The 20,425-nt window shown below is 47.4% G+C and overlaps 1 protein-coding gene across 1 annotated transcript in view; it reads right to left on the reverse strand.

Annotated features, from left to right (window-relative positions):
• Positions 1 to 20,425, reverse strand: part of TLL2 (tolloid like 2) — a 128,263-nt gene that overhangs the window by 69,406 nt on the left and 38,432 nt on the right. Inside the window, exon 3 of the mRNA XM_023240792.2 lies at positions 2,664 to 2,741. Within this exon, the coding sequence (XP_023096560.1) occupies positions 2,664 to 2,741 (78 nt within the window). The remainder of the gene's footprint in view (positions 1 to 2,663; positions 2,742 to 20,425) is intronic.

A 20,425-nucleotide genomic window follows, 5' to 3' on the forward strand; every position in this document is an offset into this window, starting at 1 on the left:
GTGTGTTCAGGAATGTCAGTGCAATGCAGCATTGCTCACGAAGGCAAAAACTTCGAATGAAGTGAATGTTAATTGACAAGGGAATGACTGGATCAATTACAGTCCATCCATATCAGGAATATTTTGCAAAATATTCAAAAGAATAAAGTTATCACAAATGCATCAGAGGAGTTTCTCATGAGGTGTTGCTGAGAAAAGCATGATTCATAAAAAGCATGTATCAAATATGATCCCACTTTTTAAAGCGATGAAGCTTGTATTTGAATATATGTTTATATCTCTACCTAAGTGTATATATGAATACATGTGTGTGGGAAAAAAGTATGGAAGGATGCATACAACGTCATCAAGCTTGCATGACAGAGAAAAGGGTAGGGGTCGGTATGTGAAAAAAAGAAGTGAAGGAGGTAGCCAAATTCAAAGGAAAAGAATTTTTTTTCTTTACAGTTTTTAATGTTTATTTAGTTTTGAGAGACAGAGCATGAGCATGAGCATGGGAGGGGCAAAGAGAGAGGGAGACAGAATCCAAAGCAGGCTCCAGGCTCTGAGCTGTCAGCACAGAGCTCTACGCAGGGCTTAGACACACAAACTGTGAGTTCATAACCTAAGCTGAAGTCAGATGCTGAACTGAATGAGCCACCCAGGTGCCCCAAAGGGAAAAGAATATTTTTTAAATTTCTTTTTAATGTTTATTTATTTTTGAGAGAGAGAGAGAGAGAGATACACACAGAGTGTAAGCAGGGGAGGGGCAAAGAGAGAGGGAGACACAGAATCTGAAGCAGGTTCCAGGCTCTGAGCTGTCAGCACAGAGCTGGACGTGGGGCTTGAACTCACGAACCTCGAGATCATGACCTGAGCCGAAGTCAGATGCTTAACCCACTGAGCCACTCAGGTGCCCCAGGGAAAAGAATTTTTAAAAACATTTAAAAAAGGATATGATAGGGTCGCCTGGGTGGCTCAATCAGTTAAGCATCTGACTTCAGCTCGGGTCATGATCTCACAATTTGTGAGTTCAACCCCGAGTCTGGCTCTGTGCTGAGAGCTCAGAGCCTGGAGATTGTTTTGGATTCCGCATCTCCCTTTCTCTGTGCTCCTCCCCTGCTCACGCTCTGTCTCTCTCTCCTACAAAAATAAATAAACATTCAAAAAAAATTTTTTAACTTTAAAAAAAGATATGATAAGTGTGCCTGGTGGCTCAGTCAGTTAAGCATCCAACTTTGGCTCAGGTCATGATCTCGCAGCTTGTGAGTTCCGAGCCCCACATCGGGCTCTGTGCTGACAAGTCAGAGCCTGGAGCCTGCTTCCAATTCTGTGTCTCTGTCTCTCTCTGCCCCTCTCCCACTCATGCTTTGTCTCTCTCTCAATCTCTCTCTCAAAAATAAATAAATGTTAAAAAAAATTTTTTTTAACTTTAAATAAGGATATGATAGGGGTGCCTGGGTGGTTCAGTTGGTTAAGCCTCCAACTCTTGATTTCGGCTCAGGTCATCACTTCACAGTTTTGTGGGATCGATCCCCACATTGGGCTCTGTGCTGACAGCCAGTGGAGCCTGCTTGGGATCTCCCTCTCTCTGCCCTTCCCGTGCTCATGCTCTCTCTGTCCCTCTTAAAATAAATAAATAAAATTAAAAAAATTATTCCTTTTGACTGGCCAGTGGTGCAATGGATAATGCATTCGACTACGGATCAGAAGATTCTAAAAATCATTCCTTTTGATACTGTGTGTCAACTATACTTCAATAAAAAAATTATTCCTCTTGCTCCGCGTTCATTTTAGGCAGAAGAAACGCCATTGCCAGCAGTGAGCCCTCACTCCTGTAGGCTGCAGGCCAGCCCAAAGCCCAGCAGCCTCTCTCCTCCAGCACAGCTTCCAAATGGGAAAAACTCCCCCAAACTGAGACGCTTCTAGGGAGACACCCCCACCCATAATCTCCAGGCTAGAATCTCTAGAACCAGGAAAACACACTCCTGTGAGCATTAGTGTGCAGATAGAAGCAGCACTATCGAGGCAGGAACCTGGCAGGTGGCCCTGGCCACAGACAACCCCACCCGCCCCCTCCCCCAGCAGCGCACACACAAGGTCTCTAGTCTACACCCTCTTCCCGAGCCCCCACCCCAGCTTTATCTTCCCACCTTGCCTCCCATGCCCACTTGTTCCCTCAGATACCCAGTTCCCAAAGCCTCACGATCCCTCCTGTCAGCCCTTGGGGGCAGCAACTTACAAGCCAGGCACCAATGAGAAAGGTCAAACCCAGAAGGCAGAGTTTAACTGAAGACCATACAGTCCCTGAGCAACCAAACACCACCCTTCTACGGCTTTCTCCGGCAGCCAGTCCATCCTCAGTAAGAGGACACACTCCCTCATGGCCACAGACCTCGGTGCTCCTAGTCTACTGTGATAGGAAGTAAAAAGTGGAATAAGACGTTTCCAAAGCCAAGGGCAGGGGGTGAGGGACAAAAGAGAAGTGACTGCTTAGTAGGTGTGGGGTCTCCTTTGGGATGATAAAAATGTTCTGGAACAAGATAGAGAGATGGTTGCACAACATCGTGAAGGTACTTTATGCCACTAAGTTGTACACATTAAAATGGAAATTTTATATTCTGCGAAATTTACCACAGCTGAAAAAAACAAGGATGCAGAGGCCTGGTGGGGCCTCATATTACCCTTTCTGGCTTCCTCGCTGCTGGTATTCATGGCTGTAGCATTCTGCCAGCTCTCGAAAGGCTGCTCCTCGAGCCCACCTAAAGGAATGAGGAAGAAAAGAAGCATGAGGACACACTAGCCTTCTTTGTAGGAGCACCAAGAAATGAGGGAGCAAACCTGGTCACCTGAGGGATGACCAGAATCTCTGGCAGATCAAGAAAGATTTGATAACAAGGGTTGATTGGGCACCTATCACAGGCTGGGTACTGTTCTAGATGTTAGGGGCAAAAAAGAACCTGCTTTTCCATAACCACGCACATGATTCACAAATTATAAACGGATTACTCTCCTTGACCAGTTCAAGGGTACTTGGAGTCAGATACACAAAGTTAACAGGCAAATCCCAGAGTCAACCTCGAAGTCAGCTTTCTCACCCTCACCTCCATCAGGAAGCCCAAATGTAAGCAGGACACAGCCTTCTGGGGTCCCCTGGTGTGGAATGCAGGGAGAAATCATCAGTGCTGCTTTTAAATATGTGATGTGGTCAGTTACGACCTTGGCTTAAATAAGTATTTTGGTTTTCTCTTTGGAGTGAGCCTCATTTTAAAATTGCTCTGTCGGGCGCCTGGGTGGCTCAGTTGGTTAAGTATTAGACTTCGGCTCAGGTCACGATCTCACAGTTTGTGAGTTTGAGCCCTGTATCGGGCTCTCTGCTGTCAGCACAGAACCCACTTCAGATCCTATGTCCCGTTCTCTCTTTGCCCCTCCTCCGCTTACACATGCATGAGTGTGTGTGTGTGTGTGTGTGTGTGTGTGTGTGTGTGCGCGCGTGCGCGCACACGTTCTCTTCCTCTCTTCCTCTCTCTCTCTCTCTCTCTCTCTCTCTCTTAAAAATAAATAAATAAATAATAAAATAAAATAAAAAGAAACTGCTCTGTTGACTTCCAGGGCGCCTGGGTGGCTCAGCTGGCTAAGCACCCGACTCTTGATTTCAGCTCAGGTCATGATCTCGTGGTTCCTGAGATTGAGCCCTGAGGTGGGCTCTACCCTGATGACTCGGAGCCTGTTTAGGATTCTTTCTCTCCCTCTCTCTGTCTGCCCCCCTCACCCTGCACTCACATGTGCACACTCTCTCTCTCTCAACATAAAAAAATAAACATAAAAAAAAGAAATCCCTTTTGCTAACTTCACGTATTAGACTCCGCAGACACGGCCTTGGTCAAGAACAGTGATGCTTGTATTTGTTTGTGGCCAATGCTAGTGGCCATTGGGTATAAACCTCGTTCACACCTGTCCTCACCAGGAACGTGGTCAATCAGCAAATATTATGAGACCCACAGTGAGCCGAAATTGTGTGCACCAGGCGACCACCAGGCACCAGGTGATCCAGCAGTGAACAAGACAGACGGGTGACATGGGTGGCTGGACGATAAACACAAAGTAAGAAAACAAAAGGCCACAATCGTTGTAGGTTCAGAAAACCTGAAGGTCAAAGGCGGTATGTGGTAGAGCATGGTTGGGGCAGTTGCTCAGAAAGGGCCTTCTCTGACCACTGGAGTCAAAGAAACTGACATAGAAGTCTGGGCCAGGATCAGGAAAGAATCTGGATGGGGAATGAGCTTGCCACGTGGAGGGGCTGACAGTGGTGGGCAAGGGGGAACACGACAGAGAGGGAGGCTGGATCCACAGGGATATAGTTGCAGACAGGGAAACAGGGAGGCTGATGAACTAGATACGAGGGACTGAGAGGGGCCCCTAGTGACTCCTACATTTAGGAGTTGCGAAACTGAGTGGGCTGTGACACCAGGGAGCAGATATGAGGGCAAAGCCTATGTCCAGGAGAGACTATAATATATATGAAACCACATCAAAGCGACTACAGGACAATCTACTTGGGCAAAATTGTTTCCTGCATTTGTTTAGAAATTTGCAGCTTGCAAAGCAGTTTCCCCATATCTCCTTTGACCCTGATTAGAACCTTCTGTGGCAGAAAGGAACCCCATTTTCCAGAGGAGAAAACTGAGACACAAAATGCTTAGCCCGGGGTTGCCAGCCCATCAGGGAAGCTGGGGGCTCAGGACATGGTCTCCTGGTAGGAAACCTGATGATCTTTGCTGTGCCCCACAGCTCACAGGCTTCCAACAATGCTCGAGGTAGGGTCCCAAACACGCAATCCAATGACCTGGCCCTGGACAAGCAAGGGAGACGACCCTGTGGTCCACCATGCAGACCGCCTCTTTCCGTCTCCTGACTATGACACCGGCAGTGGACCAGACGTGCGCTGACATTTTTGTGTGCCTTCGTCCTGTTCATTCTGCTGCCTTTCTGGCCAACTCGGAATCCACTCACACACTCCCTGCAGCTGCCGGTGCATTCGCTGCCAGCTCCCAGCCCTCTGGGTATTCTTCCAGTTGCGATATCATTTCCTCTCGGGCTAAAGGTCAGGGGAAATCCTGATGGTATGAAAATCGCTGGCCAGCACAGGAATGTGGCATGTGTGGAGTGAAGAAGAGACTGAAGCCAAAGATCTAGGACTAGCTTAGTCTTGACTGTGTAACTGTGGATAAGACCTTGGGCGTTTGTATTCTTCATCTGTCAAATGGGCTGTTTGTTTTGAAGACCAAATGAGGTAATGGGTTTGTTTAGGCACTAACTCATTCAACAAATATTTATCCGACACCTGCTACACGCCAGATGCTGTTTCTGCTGCTCAGGATACAACACGGAACAAACTCTACCCTGACCTCATGGAAATTATATTCTGATGGAGGGTAGGGGAGAAAACAAAAAACAAATAGGCAACTAAGTATTTAAGTCAGTTGCCGATAAGCACTGTGAAGAAAATAAATGAGGGTGAGGGGAACAGTGGGCACTAGGGATAAGGGGTTGTTTCATATGAGGTAGAAAAGCAGAAGCCTGAGGAAAGTGAAGGAGAGAGTCCACAGACAATCTGGGGAAGAACATTCCAAATTGAAAAAGCAACAGGGGCAAAGGCCCTGGGGTGGGAGTGTGCTTGGCGGTAGGGAGGCGGGATGATTTGTGAGGGGCGGAGTCACAGACAATGAGGCCAGCGGGCAGGGGAGGGTCTGGAGGGTGAGCTCATGTGGGGGCATTTTGAGGATCTGGCTTTCATTCTGAGAGATCTAGACGACAGCCAGGGGACACGAAAGGACTTTGTAACTGCACCGACTTTGAATATGACCGGGGTTATTAGTAGTGGTCAGGAGGGGGACTCAGGGGCTGGCATTTGAAAGGAGATTCCACATAGCACTACCCCAGCATGAAGGGATGGAAAGTTTAGACATGCTTGGCTCTTGCGAAAGGGGTGGAGGGAGGCCATAAATAAATAAATAAATAAATAAATAAATAACCTGTAAGCACAGTCTGGGTTCAAGGTTAGCTGTAGGCTGTGTTTGAGGGAACAAAAGCCAGGAGAGACTGATATTCAGCTCTGCATCAGGCAGAGGAGGGTGGGGGTCAAGGACTTCTGATCCATTGGCCTCCAGGTGCTTGGAGCTATAATAGGAGCAAAAGCTCTGGAGTTGAGGGCAGAGCGGGTGCCCCCTCCCCCCCAGTAGATAGAGGGGGAAAGAATCAGTGTTTCCTAAGTGGCGGTTACGGAGCTGACCGTGCGCTAAGAACAGTGCTAAATGAGTTTCTTGCATTGTGTTTTGTAATTCTAGCCTCAAAAAGACACAATGACAAAAGGACCATAAACATCCCCACTTTACAGACGAGGAAACAAGGCTCCAAGAGGTGAAGTGACTTGCTTGTCTTGAGGGTACGGAGATGGTTAGCAATGGTGATAGCTGGAGGTGGGGCCAATCTGATCCCCAAACCTGTGCTTCTTCCCCTCAGCCTCAGGACCAGAAAGAACAAGTGGGGTGCCTGGGAGAGCCTGGGGAAGGGTCCCAAGGGACCCACGGCATTTTCCAGGAGGCCTATGAGAGCTTGGAGCCCTGGGCAGTTAAGAACACAAATCCCCCCTCTGTCATCCTTACCAGCAAGAGACTAGAGAGTGTCTTTTTTTTTTCTCAAAAGGGCAGCAAATCTCATGCTTCCAGAACAGCTAAGCCTGGGATCCACCTGGAGATAATGTGGCTTGGCCACTCCCCCTGATGAAACCCTTCCTGAGGCTCCCCACTGCCTTTGGGATGAGTTCTAACTCCTGAAAGGATTGCCTGGCCCCTGTGACAAGGCCCTGCCTGCCTCCTCCACCTGGGGCCTTGAGGCTGCTACTTTCCCCACTCCTACCCAGCCACCCCAAGCTACCTACGGCACCTTGATTTCTATTGTCTTCAGCCACACCCACCTCTTCACCCGGCCAAATCCAACTGGTGCTTCAAGTGTCAGCAGGGACACTGCTTCTTCTGGGACACTGACCCACTGCTTCTCCCAAGTTTCAAGCACTCTGCTCTGTGCAGTCACAGCCTGGGCTGATTCACATCCCTTACCACAAGGTATCAGCACCTCCTGTCCATTCAGCTGATCCCTCAGTTTGGTTTCTAGTTTCTGGCATCTCAAAGAAAGGGATCTTGTCTTGTCCAACAATGAACACCCAGCACTGTGCCTGGCACATAGCAGACACTCAATAAAATATGAGATGGATGGATAGATAAGTCAGGTAGGCAGTGCTTAAAAAGAGAACTCAATCGGGGCACCTGGGTGGCTCAGTCAGTTAAGCATCAGACTTCGGCTCAGGTCTGATCTCACTGTTCATGAGTTCGAGCCCCGCATCGGGCTCTGTGCTGATCGCTCAGAGCCTGGAGCCTGCTTCAGATTCTGTCTCCCTCTCTCTCTCTGTGACCCTCTCCTGCTCACACTCTGTTTCTCTCTCTCAAAAATAAATAAACATTTAAAAAAAAGAGAGAGAGAGGACTCAATCATTTCTAACGCAGCCTAACTGATGGGAAAATTTGTCTTCATCAGCTTTTATGGGGAGAGGAAAACAGATATTCTCAGAACAATGGTTTTCAACCTTCAGTGTGATTTGGGATCACCTGGGAAACTTTTTAGAAAAATACTGATGGGGTGCCTGGGTGGTTCAGTCAGTTGAGCATCTGACTTCAGCTCAGGTCATGATCTTGTGGTCCGTAGGTTCGAGCCCCACGTCGGGCTCTGTGCTGAGAGCTCAGAGCCTGGAACCTGCCTCTGATTCTGTATCTCCCACTCTCTCTGCCCCTCCTCCATTCATGCTCTGTCTCTCTCACTCTCAAAAAGGAATAAATGTTAAAAAAAAAAAAAAAAGTTTTAGGAAGAAAAATACTGATGCCTGGGTCCCACCCACCAGGGGCTTTCTTATTTAACCAGTCTGGGCCTGGGCTGGGCCTTGGGATTTTCAAAAGCTCTTCAGATGATTCTAAGGTACAGCCAAGGTTGAGAGTGACTGAGAGGCAGTCTCATTTCATGATATTTTCTTACAACTAAACTCTTACTCCCCAAGCTTACCGGTAATGAAAGACGTGGGGCTGGAAACAGACATCAAACATTTAAAAAGTCGCTTCTCACATCTAAATCAATGAGAAATGTTGCTCTCTTTCAGTAAAAGCTAGCAAATGAGTAAGACAGGTGTGACTGTGGTTGGAACTGCAGGCATGGGTACCACAGAACAGGGAAGAGAAATACAGCCTGACACCAAGATTGGGGACAGTGGGGGAGGGGGCATTTAGGGTGTGGGGATATACTCTTCCTTGGGTGTAATCGCAAGACAAAAAATATTTGGAAAAAAATATGTATAAATGCTCATATTTGATCTTTGGTTAATTACCTCTTTAGTGAGAGGATATGCAAAGACCTTGTAGATTTCATTAGTCACAGGGGCTTATTCAAACGTCTCCTTTGCATAAGAAACCCAGGCTTACAGCTGGTCTCTGGGAAAGAATGCCCTCCAGGCCTTGAAAAGAGAGCTACAGGCCTGTTCACGCTCTCACTGAAACACAGCAGAGGTCAACGGCCCATGATGCATGGGGCCAGGCTGAAATGTTTCTATCCAGCATTTGCAATTCAATCCCACAGTTTCCTTTATGGAACAATTCACTAAATTCAGAGTTGTTCTTTTTTCTAATTCACCATATAATTCACCTCCCAAGTTCAATTAAGAAGCAATCTGTTAGCAACTTTGGGAGCAAGCTGCTTTTCTTTGGAAAAGCCCAATTTTCTTCCGTTCCCAACAAAAAGTAGCTTAATTATATGCATCATATGAGACATTGATGTATACACAACACTCCTCCACCATAATTAATGAAATATTAACTATATACATCCAAAGACATCTAGGCAGAAAGAGATGGGCTTGTCCAAAGCCCAAGAGGACAGTCTTGTTCCATAGATCAATATTGCTCTATTGAATATATGCTCATGCAGAGTGACTATGAACCAATATTCATTAATATGCTAATTATAAACAAAGCTTTATATTAATTATTCCTTCTATCACTCATTTGTAGAGCCTAACACTTTTTAGTCCTTGGTTTTCTTAAACACCAGAATAACTACCATTTTTAAAGTGTTGACTATTTGCAGGTACACACCTACGTTAACCTGTTTCATCCTCAAGCTAACCCTCTGAGGTGGATATCGTTCCCATTTTACACGCAGGGCAACTGAGGCTTAGAGCAGGTAAGATATCACTGATGACACAGCCATTGAGAAGAGAGACTGAGATTCTCTCCAGATGGCCTGGTGTCGAATCCTTTCGTATACATCACACGCTAAAGTAACCGGGCCGGGACTACCTCTGCTGTCCATTTACTCACTTTGAGGACACCTGTATTTACAGCTCTGGCCCGCCAGAGGTAAACCTGTCATGCACCTGCATTGCTTTATTCTAATAAAAAAAAAATCTCCAGCACAAGCTCCTACAAACCACTTCATTACTAGTAACTCAGTAACTCAATAAACACTGGTTGAGTGTCTGCTTGGGGTAGCACTGTGCCGGGTTCCTGAACACAGGACACACAGGACCTACCTTTATGGTGCCTTCATGGCTCTGGTGCAGAGGATAAAAATCAACAATAACCAATGAGATTGTTGCACAGCAGGATTAAGCACTTTGAAGAAATTACAACAGTTTTAAGAAAGAGCAGTGGGGGGATGGAAGCCCAGGGGAGGCCTCTCTGAGCAGATGGCATTTGGCCTGAGACCCTAAATGATGAAAAGGGGACATCCATCTAGGGACAGTATTCTAGCAAAACAGGCAAAACAAAACCAAAAAAGCAAAAACAAGTAAACAAACAAAAACCCAGCAAGTGACAATGTCCTGGGGAAGGAAAGTGAGTGCCGCGTGGCCGGAGCCAGGGCTGAGGGCAGCATGGCGGGCACTGGTGCCTGAGGAACGCACAGCCAGCTTGTACAGGGCTTTGGAATGTTATCCTCACAGCTATGTCTTAAGCAGTCTTACTTTGCCATGCCCTTTGGTCATATGTAATACGCACAGCAATCCCATGAATAAGTAATATTATTCCTCTTTTACAGAAGAGAAAATGAAGGGTCATGAGTAAGTTGTTCGAGGTCACCCAGCTGGTAAGTGACTGAATTTGCATTCCAAGTCTGGCCTGTCTGACTCCAGAATCCACGCTCCTAACCCGTGCCCTCTACCCCACACCTGTACAAGTGCGGTATCAGCGAGCATCTCAGGCAAGGCAGACGGGTGAAGTATCTGCACACCTCCTCTCCGTCAGTGCAAGAAACACCTGCTGAGCTGAGGTTTTAATTATTCATTAGAAAAAAAAAAAAGAGGCCAAGCCCCCTCGACAGGCTGAATTAGGAATGAACTAGTCAACCACTATGGTAATCAATGTGTAATCCTAAGCAATTCAGTGCCAAGTAAATTTTATATCTATGCCAAATTTCAAATGCTACAGAAGGGAAAGGGAAAATGAGTTAAAAGATCATTGCCAACATGTGTTAATGAAATGATTTAATATCAGCAAGTGTATAATAAAAAAGGAATTCTTATACGCTGCTTGTGGAGGAGGAATATAAATTGGCAACATTTTATGAGGTAATTTAGCAAGGTGTACCAAAATAGGCAGTAAGATGACTTTGACCCAATAATATGACTTCTAGATATTGGCACTAAGGAACTGATTGGCCGTAAAGACAAAGACTATTCATCTCAACATTTTTATAATAAAGACTGTAATCACTACACCCCTCAACGGGAGGCGGGGGCTAAAGTGAAATATTATATAAAGGGAACACTATGTAACCTCATAAACTGTTTTAGAAGGAAGTTTACTAGCTGGGAAAAATGGTCATATCGTAAGTCAAAACACAGATAAGGAAATAATGCCCAGGGTGATTCCAGTAGAACTGGGTATGATCCCATCTTTTCTGAAAAAGCAGATCCAAAAAAAATGGGAGGGAAGTGCTGGGTGGACATACCCACAATACCCATTGTGATTATCTCTGGTTGGCAATTTGGGGGTGAATTTTATTTTCTTACATACTTTGTGTAATTTCCAAATTGTGCTCAACAGATTACTTTTACAATCAGGAAATAAAGGGATTTCCAAAAAAAAAAAAAAAAAAGATTATGGCACATGCTCACCTATGAACATGTGCTCTGCACTTTGTAGTGCACATGCACACACACATATACACACATAACGCACACACACAGGCGGCTGTCCGGAAAACCTTTCTCCACTGGGAATGCAAGAAACATAGCCGTGTTTATGCAGATGGAAAAGTTGTGGTCATTTTTCTCTGTTCTGACCATGGAAAGAAAAAGTAATGAGTCCACACCTTGGCAAGATGGAGGCCAGGAAACCTCATGGCTGAGAAGGCGAGAGGGCCTGTCAGAACCTTCCCTGAGACAGTGTTGGGTGGGCAATTCTGAGGTCTGGCCCTCCCTTCTCCAGCCAGTTACCTGGCTCCCACCTGTGTCCAAGCACTGGCTGGTGAGGCCTCAGAATTTGCGCCTGCCCCAGGCAGAAGCTCATGGGAGGCTTCTTCATCATGCAGACTTGAGTGCTGCCTTCCCAGAGCCTCCAGTCAAACATCCATTTTGCTTGGCATTGGACCCTCCCCCTATCTTGAATCCCTGCACCTGCATTTTTCCTGGTCCCTGATTATTGTTACGGCCATGTCAGATCTCTTCTCAAAGAGAAGTACCTGTGTTCTCAAAAGATCTCTTCCTTAGGTGTGCTCTCAAAGCAGAAGTACCTGTTGCTCACCTGGCTTCAAACTTCCAGTGCTCTCCTGAGCCTGGACTCCAGGCACTCTTGTCACTTGGCCCACACCTTTCATACCCAGCCTGGCCTTGGCTTCCTCGAAGGCTGTTTCCATCACTTATTGCTGCATAACAAACTATCCCTCTCAACTGAATGGCTTAAAATAACCATTTTATGCTTGCTTCTGATTCTGTGGGCCAAGAATGGCAGCAAAGAACAAATGGCATTGGCTTGTCTGCTCCACAGTGTCTGGGGTCTTAGTTGGGATAGCCCAAATGGCTGAGGGATGGCAACAATGGCTCACGTGGAGCCATAAGTCTGGGGCCTTGGCTCTCTTCCATGCGGCCTCTACACACAGCCCTCTTGGGCTTCCTAACCGCAGAATGCTTCCAAGAGGTAGCCTTCTAAAACGATGAGTCCCAATGTGCCAGTGTTTTGTAAAAGCCTCCACTTACATCATGCTTTCTAGTCTCCCATTGGCCAAAGCAAGTCGCTTTGGGCTGAGCCCAGAGTCACTGACGGAGAGGATGGTACCAGCGAATGACTGTGCCAGGTGAGGTTTGTCAAGGGAGCACAAATGTAACAGCCTACCTACTACCAACCTGATCTCGGTGTATCTGAGGTTCAGGGAAATCAGGCGGTTTGCTAGACGGACCCTACGGTGCAAGGTCCAGAGTCAGAGTGCTTACCGGCAAAGTCTTAGCTTCGCTACTGACTAGCTGTGGGACCTCAAACAAGTCATTTAACCTCTTTCTCCTTCAGTGGCCTCATCCACAGAAGGAGGATTCACCTCATAGGGTTGTTATAAAGATTAAGAGGGATAATACATGCAAGGCATAGAACAATGCCTGGCCCCAAATCGGCACTCACTGAGTTAGCTATTACTACTATTACGACTATTACTACTGACTCTAAACAACTCACCCTCCTTCACAAAACCCAGATAGTAAGAGGCAAAACCCAGATGCAATCTTAAGCCCATGTGCCTCCACTGATGGCCTCTATAATAAAGGGCTATTTAGGGCTTCTCCTATACATAGATTTCTAGAAGCTTCTGAAGAGGTGTGCTTCTAAAGCAGGGAGTGGTCAGGTGTGACAGCAGTGGGGCACTAGAGAGGCATGGGGGTAGAAATTCAAATCCACAGTGTTCGGGACTGTTGGTGAGGCAGCAAGAACCGAAGAGCATTATGGGGCACCAATTAAATCCTTCTTTGAGATGCTGAGGGCCAATCTTTGGGCTTATAAGCTGAATGCATAAAAGGAAGTTTGTGGAAGAACCTCCTCCAGTCCCCATTTATTTCTTTCAGGGCTCACTGAACATTATCAGCAATGATCTTGTTTCTGTGTTTGCATGTTAACTGCCTGCATCCATGACACTCTCTAAAACACAAAGCTCCAACTTCTTCAGTGACGTAACCCCAGGCCTGGGATGGGCCTGGAACAGAGGGAGGAAGGGAGGAAAGAACACACTGGACATTGAGGTTGGTCTCCCAGCAAGAAGTGACGACATCCTGAAGTGGGCGGGCCACAGCAATGGAGAAGAGAGTGCCTAGGTGAGCTCTTTAGGTGATGGCGCAATCATTGTTCAGGGTGCAGCTGGATATGAGAAGGGGGGTGGAGGAAAGCCTTCGTCTGCTCTGAGATGTGATAAAGGCACTCCCTTTCCTGGTCATCATGCTGAAATATGCCAGCGGAAAAGAGCATTACGGACAACCCACCAGAACGGTCAACATAAGAGATGTGGGGTAACTCTAACAGGAAATGTGTATAACTGCAATAGGAGAATTACACATTCTATTGCAATTTGTAAAAATAATAGTAAGTGAAGAAGAGACACTCCATGTTCCTGGGTGGATTGAGTAAGTAATATAAATGTGTCAGTTTGTCCAAATGAAGTTATGGGTTTAATGCAACCGTGACTCAAATTCTAAGAAGATTTTGTTGGGATCCCCTTGGAGTTTTGTAGGAAAGCGACCCTTAAATTCACCTAGAAGAATAAACAAGTGAGGTTATCCAAGACATTTCTAAAACACAAAGAGCAAGGGCAAGGGGGAAGGATGCAGCTCACCAAATATTAAAATACATAAAGAAACTAACATAAGAAGATATATATATGAACAAGGTGCAAATACTAACACCACTTACAAAAACACACACTATGTGATAGAGGAAACATCCCCAAACGACCAGGAAAGAATATGAAGTAGACGGTGTTGAGATTATTATTCAGAAATTAGGGGGAGAGGGAGGGGTGGCTCAGTCAAAGAGCTCACAGCCCAGGCTGGGAGAAAAGGAAAAGATTTAGCCATTTGGGGACCCAGAGAAGGGGCGGTGGAGCTTGAGGGAAAGGCAGATGGGGAGGGGCAAAGACTTTGCGGGCCCTGGGGCAGGAAAGAGGACAGCTTACGGGAGAGTGTCCTAAGCCCTCAGCCCAAGTCCCACCAGAGTGTGATCCCAATGTGTCCTTCCAGCTTCTCTCCCCCACCTGCCAGCCACCCTGAACCCCTTGGTTCTTGCTGCTAAGCTCCCCCTCCTATGACTGCATTCAGGCTCTGCCTTCCACCTGCAATGCACGACCCTTCCAACTGCAACCCTAGCCCAAATCCTTCGAGGCCCAACTCTACTTCTTTCACAAAGGCATCCTCCTTCTCTGTGCTTCATTTACATCTCCCTCGTGGCCTTTTACTCATTCATTCGTTCATTTGTTCCCTCACTTAACAAACTCTTATGGGGCACCTATCTGTGCCAGGCATTGTACCAAGGGCCAGAGATAGAAAAAGAGACCAGAGGTAAGCCTTCCTTTCAAGAAGCTCCTGGGCCCGATCATACCATGCCCATAGTATTTGTGAACCAAGGCTGTTTTCCCTAATAAGACACTTAACTCCCTGAGGACACAGACAATATCCTGTATATTTCCACCGTGCAGTGTTTGTAACAGATGCTTAACAAATATGTGCATCTGAGTTGGACTGAACTGAGTTGGCTAATGTTTGCATATATTATCCCAGCCAATATTCACTGCACCTGTGTGGGCCAGGGTATTGTTATTGTTGTCCCCATTTTACAGATGAGGAAACTGAGGCTCGATGAGGTAAAGCCCTTGATCTGTGGTCACCAGCTGGTATGCAACAGAGCTGGGAGGATCTAACCTTGAGTCTTTGGTCTTTGTCTCCTTGTATGACAGGAGAAAAGAATGAAGGGAAACCCCCAGATAATGAAGAAAAGGTCACCTGGACTCAAGGGTTAGGATTCTCACTATGCAGTAAAAAGTTCTTCAGAAGAGGCACACGTGTCCTCATAGAAAATCTTAGGAGGGTTTTACCACATGGCCTTTGCACAGATGACCAAATGACCAATCAAGATTTACAGATGATAGTCTGTAATGGTAATCTCCAAGGGCAAGCCCCATGAATTGGGTCACAGAAACAGTAGCAAGGAACTCAGGAAATCAAAGAAAGGAAGACCAACCCAAACCGTCTCCAAAGACCTGGAGGAGAGAAGCAGAAAGAGGGTCACAGAATTCCATAGCCTGTCTTTGACCTTTCTGGACAGAGGTCAGCTCAGTTCAAGAACTGCAGAGCAAGGGCTCCACCTTAAAAAAGATAATATAGGTAAACAGAGGTTAAAGTGACTAGGGTTTTTCTGGGTGATGGCATATGTCAGTGAACTGTGATGGCCCCTTTGTTTCAGAGAGGTTAATATCTATGAATGGTCCTGTCGCACTGATTCACTAGCTCAAAAAGAATCTGTTCCGATGCCAATGCATTTGCTGGGCCATAAACTACCCTCCCCCAACACACTGAGTACCCTGTTTGCCTTTTTTGTGCTTTTTTCCCCAGTGCCATGCAGAGCCCAGGACATGGCATGCTGTATTACAAGGAGGTGCCAGAGACTGAAAGTTCAAGGAAGAGAAGAAGAGAGCCTCCAGAAGAAGGATCTTCTGTCAGATGACCAGGTGGTAGTTGACGTTCTGACCCTCCTCCCTCGACAGAGAAGAGAGAAGCCGCATGGCCAGTGCCATGGGACCTGATTTAGGGTCCAAAGATGGTGTCCTTTCCCCACTGGCCTGACATGCAAACTCAGATGCCTGGAGCTAGGAGGCCAGGCGAGCAACACATCGGAGTGAAAGAGGTTGGGTATGAGAGATAAATAGGGGTAGTGGGGTCTGTGGCCAACCGCAGGGCACGTGCTCCCCCAGAGTTCAACCCATCATTATGCAACTCCATTGATTGCTGCCATGTGGAGATGCTGGACCAGCATGGCCAGATCTCCCAACTTTTCAAGAGAAGCCAGAGTTCTGGATTTTTATGAGAAATCTGATTTTTTAAAATGTTGGCAGTAAGTTTAAAACTGTGAGCACTACAAAACAAACAAAACACATCTGCAGACCAGATTTGGCTGGTGGGCTGACCGCTTAGGGCCTCTGGGCTGCAGAGAGAATGGGAAAGCCATGCCTCTAGGGGGTGCCAGTGTCAGGAAAGACAGGATCTCCTTCCTCAGGCAACAGCAGCCCAGGGCTGGGGGTGCAGGAGGCTGGCAGAGAACCCGGGAAGCAGAAAGCAAGGACCAATGGAAGCGAGTTAGAGGCTCAGCGCCAAGAGCAGCACGGCTTTTCTCTCACAGTTTGCGGGCAAACAGCTCATTAAATGACACCAAAGAGAAAGAAGATGACCAGAAGAATGCAGGGTGAGATTTCACTGGCAACTCTACCACCATCGTCACCTCCTCTCTCTGGACCTCCTTGGAAGCCACAGATGTAATGACCCGCAGACCTCGATGTGAACAGCCCCAGAAGAAACGTGACTTTGCTCCAGCCATCCCACACATCAGCCGCAGGTTAGCACAATGGAAGGGGGAGAGGAGTCTCATCCCAGACTCACACCGGTGGGATCCCCTGCTGCCCCTCAAGCTGCATCTCCAGCTCGCAGGGTGTGGCCCACTTGTCACTGATGCCTGTGAGACAGCCTCAGCTTTCCTTTCTCTCTCCTATCACTGTTTGTTGTCACTTTCTAAGATAGGGCAAAGGGGGCCACTGCCAGATTTCTGCCAATCTGCATGGGAGCCTGTTGGAGGGCCCCTGGAAGGTCCAGGTTCGATGCAATTTGAGTAGAACATTCTGAAGTTCCATGAGGCATCAAATGAAGGAGAAGCCAAAGATACGGTGGTTCTCTAATTAGCTGTGCATGTAGCAGAAACCACACATTTAGTCTCCACACATTTATGGATTATCTTTGGCAAAAGAACCAGGAGACTCATTCTTGGCCCTCAGGAAGCTTAGAGCTTTTATAGATAAGAAAAGAGCCTTTACAGATAAGAAAAGGGATGTCCCATGAAGTGAAGTGACATGGCCAAGGTCTGTGTGTTGTGCAGTGGGTAACTCTGAAGGGCTGGGGCACTGGTTTTGTCCAAGAACAAATGAGTTCATCACCATGCCCAGGAAGAAAATACTTGAGTAGTAAACTGCATTTGTGACACAGGTCTCTCTCCATCTGTACCACAATGCACACATCTAGAAGAGGCCAAGAGATACAAAAGCAAAGGTGCTTAGCTTTAAGAAAACTAAAATATTTAGGGGGTGATTACTTACTGGGTAAAAGCATCCTTTAATTCATCAAAAAGGATTCACCACAGGGTTCTCTTAAGTCACGGTGAGGAGTACTGTTTCTATCTAGGCCACTGATATTAGAACAATTGACTGGAAGGCAGCATAGGTAAGATTGCTTTAAGTATGGTCTATTGCATTTCATTCTGCCTTAGAGATCAACTAACATTTAAGTTAAAAACAGGAAACAGAGAATTCCATTCAATAAATACAAACAAAAACATACACAGTTAAAGGGCAGTGAAAGTGGAATCAGACTAAGAAGAACCGGAGAGGTAAGGCATTATCTTTCTGTCGGCCAAAACTGGGAGGCAACGACTGGGTCCTCATCTGACACAGGCAGTCCCTGGCTCTCAGGAGACTGTGTTCCCAAATTCCATGTATTAAGATGGCTGATGGGAACTCATAAAGTATTTTCCGATGGAAATAACAGAAATGGCAAAGTGGGTATGAGGTCCCCAGGCTTGGCCCCAAGACTAAGTTAACCTGAAAGGGACTGCTTCCACACCTCCATGCCTGGGGGGTCTTCACTCACCAATCAGCTCTTCAAACCAAAGGCTGCTCCATCACTCATTCTTCTCTGGAGCCACAGACACAGACCTGCCACCTGCCTCCATCATAACTATGTCTCCTCCTCTTACCTCCCCGGGGTTCTGTTGTCAGACCCGTGGTCAACTCATGTTATACTCTCTCCCCCAAGAGATTCCTTCCACGCTGAGGATTTCCACAGTACCCCTACCTAGGGAGGTACTGCGGGCACCCAGCAGGGGACACTTGAGTTGAGGATCGTGATGGGAACTCAGGCATGGTGGCCATGCCATGATGGGTCAGGTGCAAGAAGAGGCAAAAGCAAAAATGAGATATTTTATGATCCCTGAGAAGAGAGGCCAGCTTTGCTCCTCTCTCTCCAATTCCCAGTCCAGTCCCCAAGAGGCCGGCTCTCCCCAGCTTCTGTGTGTAGGTGGCCCAGAGAATATATTCTTAAGTAAATTCTTCACTTGAGCTATCTTGAGTGGGATTCTGTATGTTGAAACGGAGAGAACTTTGCCTACAATGCCACGTACTAAATCCTGTCTGTCCTGGCTTCTCAAGTTCATCTCCCAATTTTGACTCAGGCTCCCGGATTCGAGGTCCATGAGGGGCCCAGGATTACAGCTCCCTGGATGAATGCCTGAGGGTGCTCACCACCCCTCACTCACCCAGCTCAGGCTCCAAGCGGACTCCCAGCCCAGTTTCCCCAAATTCTGAGAAATGCAGTCATAACAAAAATCAACCTAAAGGTGAATTTACTTTTCCTAACACTTCAAGTTCACAGTGAACTCTGGCTTCAATCCAAGGTATAAGTCAGCCCCTGAATGAGGCCCCAGGGAACGAGATGATAGAATCCTTATGTTGCATTCTTTTTTCCTTCCCAAAGAACAGATGTGCATTTTATCAGATGCCTCTTTATCATCTCAAATCATCTTCCTGAATTGAAGAGTTTATGGGCAGAATAGCTGCCAGGCCTTGTCCAGTTCCCGCCCCACTGTCCTTCTCCCCTGCGGTCTGCGGGCTGAGCTGCGGTCTGCGGGCTGAGCCTGCCCCAACGCTGTGGCCAGTCCGGTCCTAGGTTGGGGAGATATAGGGAGTATAGACTCAACACGGGAGGGTCACCACAGCACTTCACCTTTGACCCAGTTTGGATCTGTGTGCTCCTGCCTAATTTCTGACCCGTGTCTTCATGCCAAGTCTCCAGCTTATAGGCCCTCCCTAACACCCACACCCCAGAAGGTTCAGGGGTCCTTGCCTTATTCTCTTGAGCTCACAGCATAAAACTGTAACTCCCCATGAGTTCTACTAAAGGCCCCTCCAATGCTATTTGCCTTGGTCTCTACCCTGGCCCACCCAATGGCCCTGCTCTGCCCCCTGGCAGGCCCTGTGCTCCAGGCTGGACCCCCAACACCAACTCCTGCCTGGATGACAACTGTCACCTGGGGCCTTCCCTCTAGGTGGGGGTTCTGCCTACTGGACCACACCTCCTCTGGGAGGTTGGTGGCCACCCCATACCAGCAGGGGCTTTTGATCCCAGGTACTGCCCTCCAGGCTGCCCCATTCCTCCCACAATCCAAAGCATGACCATAATCACATCCACCACTAAAACTCCATCTCTTAAATGGCAAGATAGAAAGTGGGTACTGCTGTATCCTTGGTGCTGAGCACAGAAGAGGACCCGATTAACATCTGTTATCTGAAGGAAGGAAAGAGGGAGGGACAGTTGGTGTCAAAGGGTCAGCAGAGCTGTGAAGCATACACATGCCAGAACAGGAGTTCAGCAAGTAAAGATCAAGGTCTCCACCACGGGAGCCAAGAAGAATTCTCATAGGAGGGCAGAGATGACTGGAGCAGTCAGCTGGGGTGGGGGCTGCAGGTCTGGGGGAAGAAAGGATGAAAGGAGTCCTGGAGGAGTGAGTAGGAATGCTGGCAGAGGAATCCCTCTCTGGCATGGCAAAGACCTAAGGACTGCATTTTCCATCTGGGAATCTATGTGAAGGGCCCGGGAAAGATAACCTATTGACCACTTGGCTAAAGGATGCCTTTTTCAGACATTTCCTGCAAGGTGATCAGGGCTCGCTCAGCCCGAGGGTGCCACCCCCTAAGCATTTCTTTCATTGCTGGTCCCCACTCCCAGCTGGAGTCTGAGGCATCCTGCATTCAAGCAAACAGTCCTAACCCCAACTGGCCTCTTGGGGGGAGCAGAGGAGCAGGAAAGAACGGAGGCCACCGAGCACTCCTGAGGCTCATAGCCCCATCCACAGACCATAAGTGTTTGTCTGGCATCTTTCATGTGTCTAGCCTGATGCTGGAACGAAAAAGGATGAGCCAAGACCAAAGACAAGTCACGGCTGCAATAGGCTGGGGGATGTAGCAAGGCACACACTGAATGCGACCTGAGTCAACGGAGGGCATGATGAGGTGTAGCCCCCTAAGCGCATGGAACTCTTCCACATCTTTCTTCATCACCTCT

This window comes from Felis catus, chromosome D2 (genome assembly GCF_018350175.1).
Source record: "Felis catus isolate Fca126 chromosome D2, F.catus_Fca126_mat1.0, whole genome shotgun sequence".
Lineage (NCBI taxonomy): Eukaryota > Metazoa > Chordata > Mammalia > Carnivora > Felidae > Felis > Felis catus.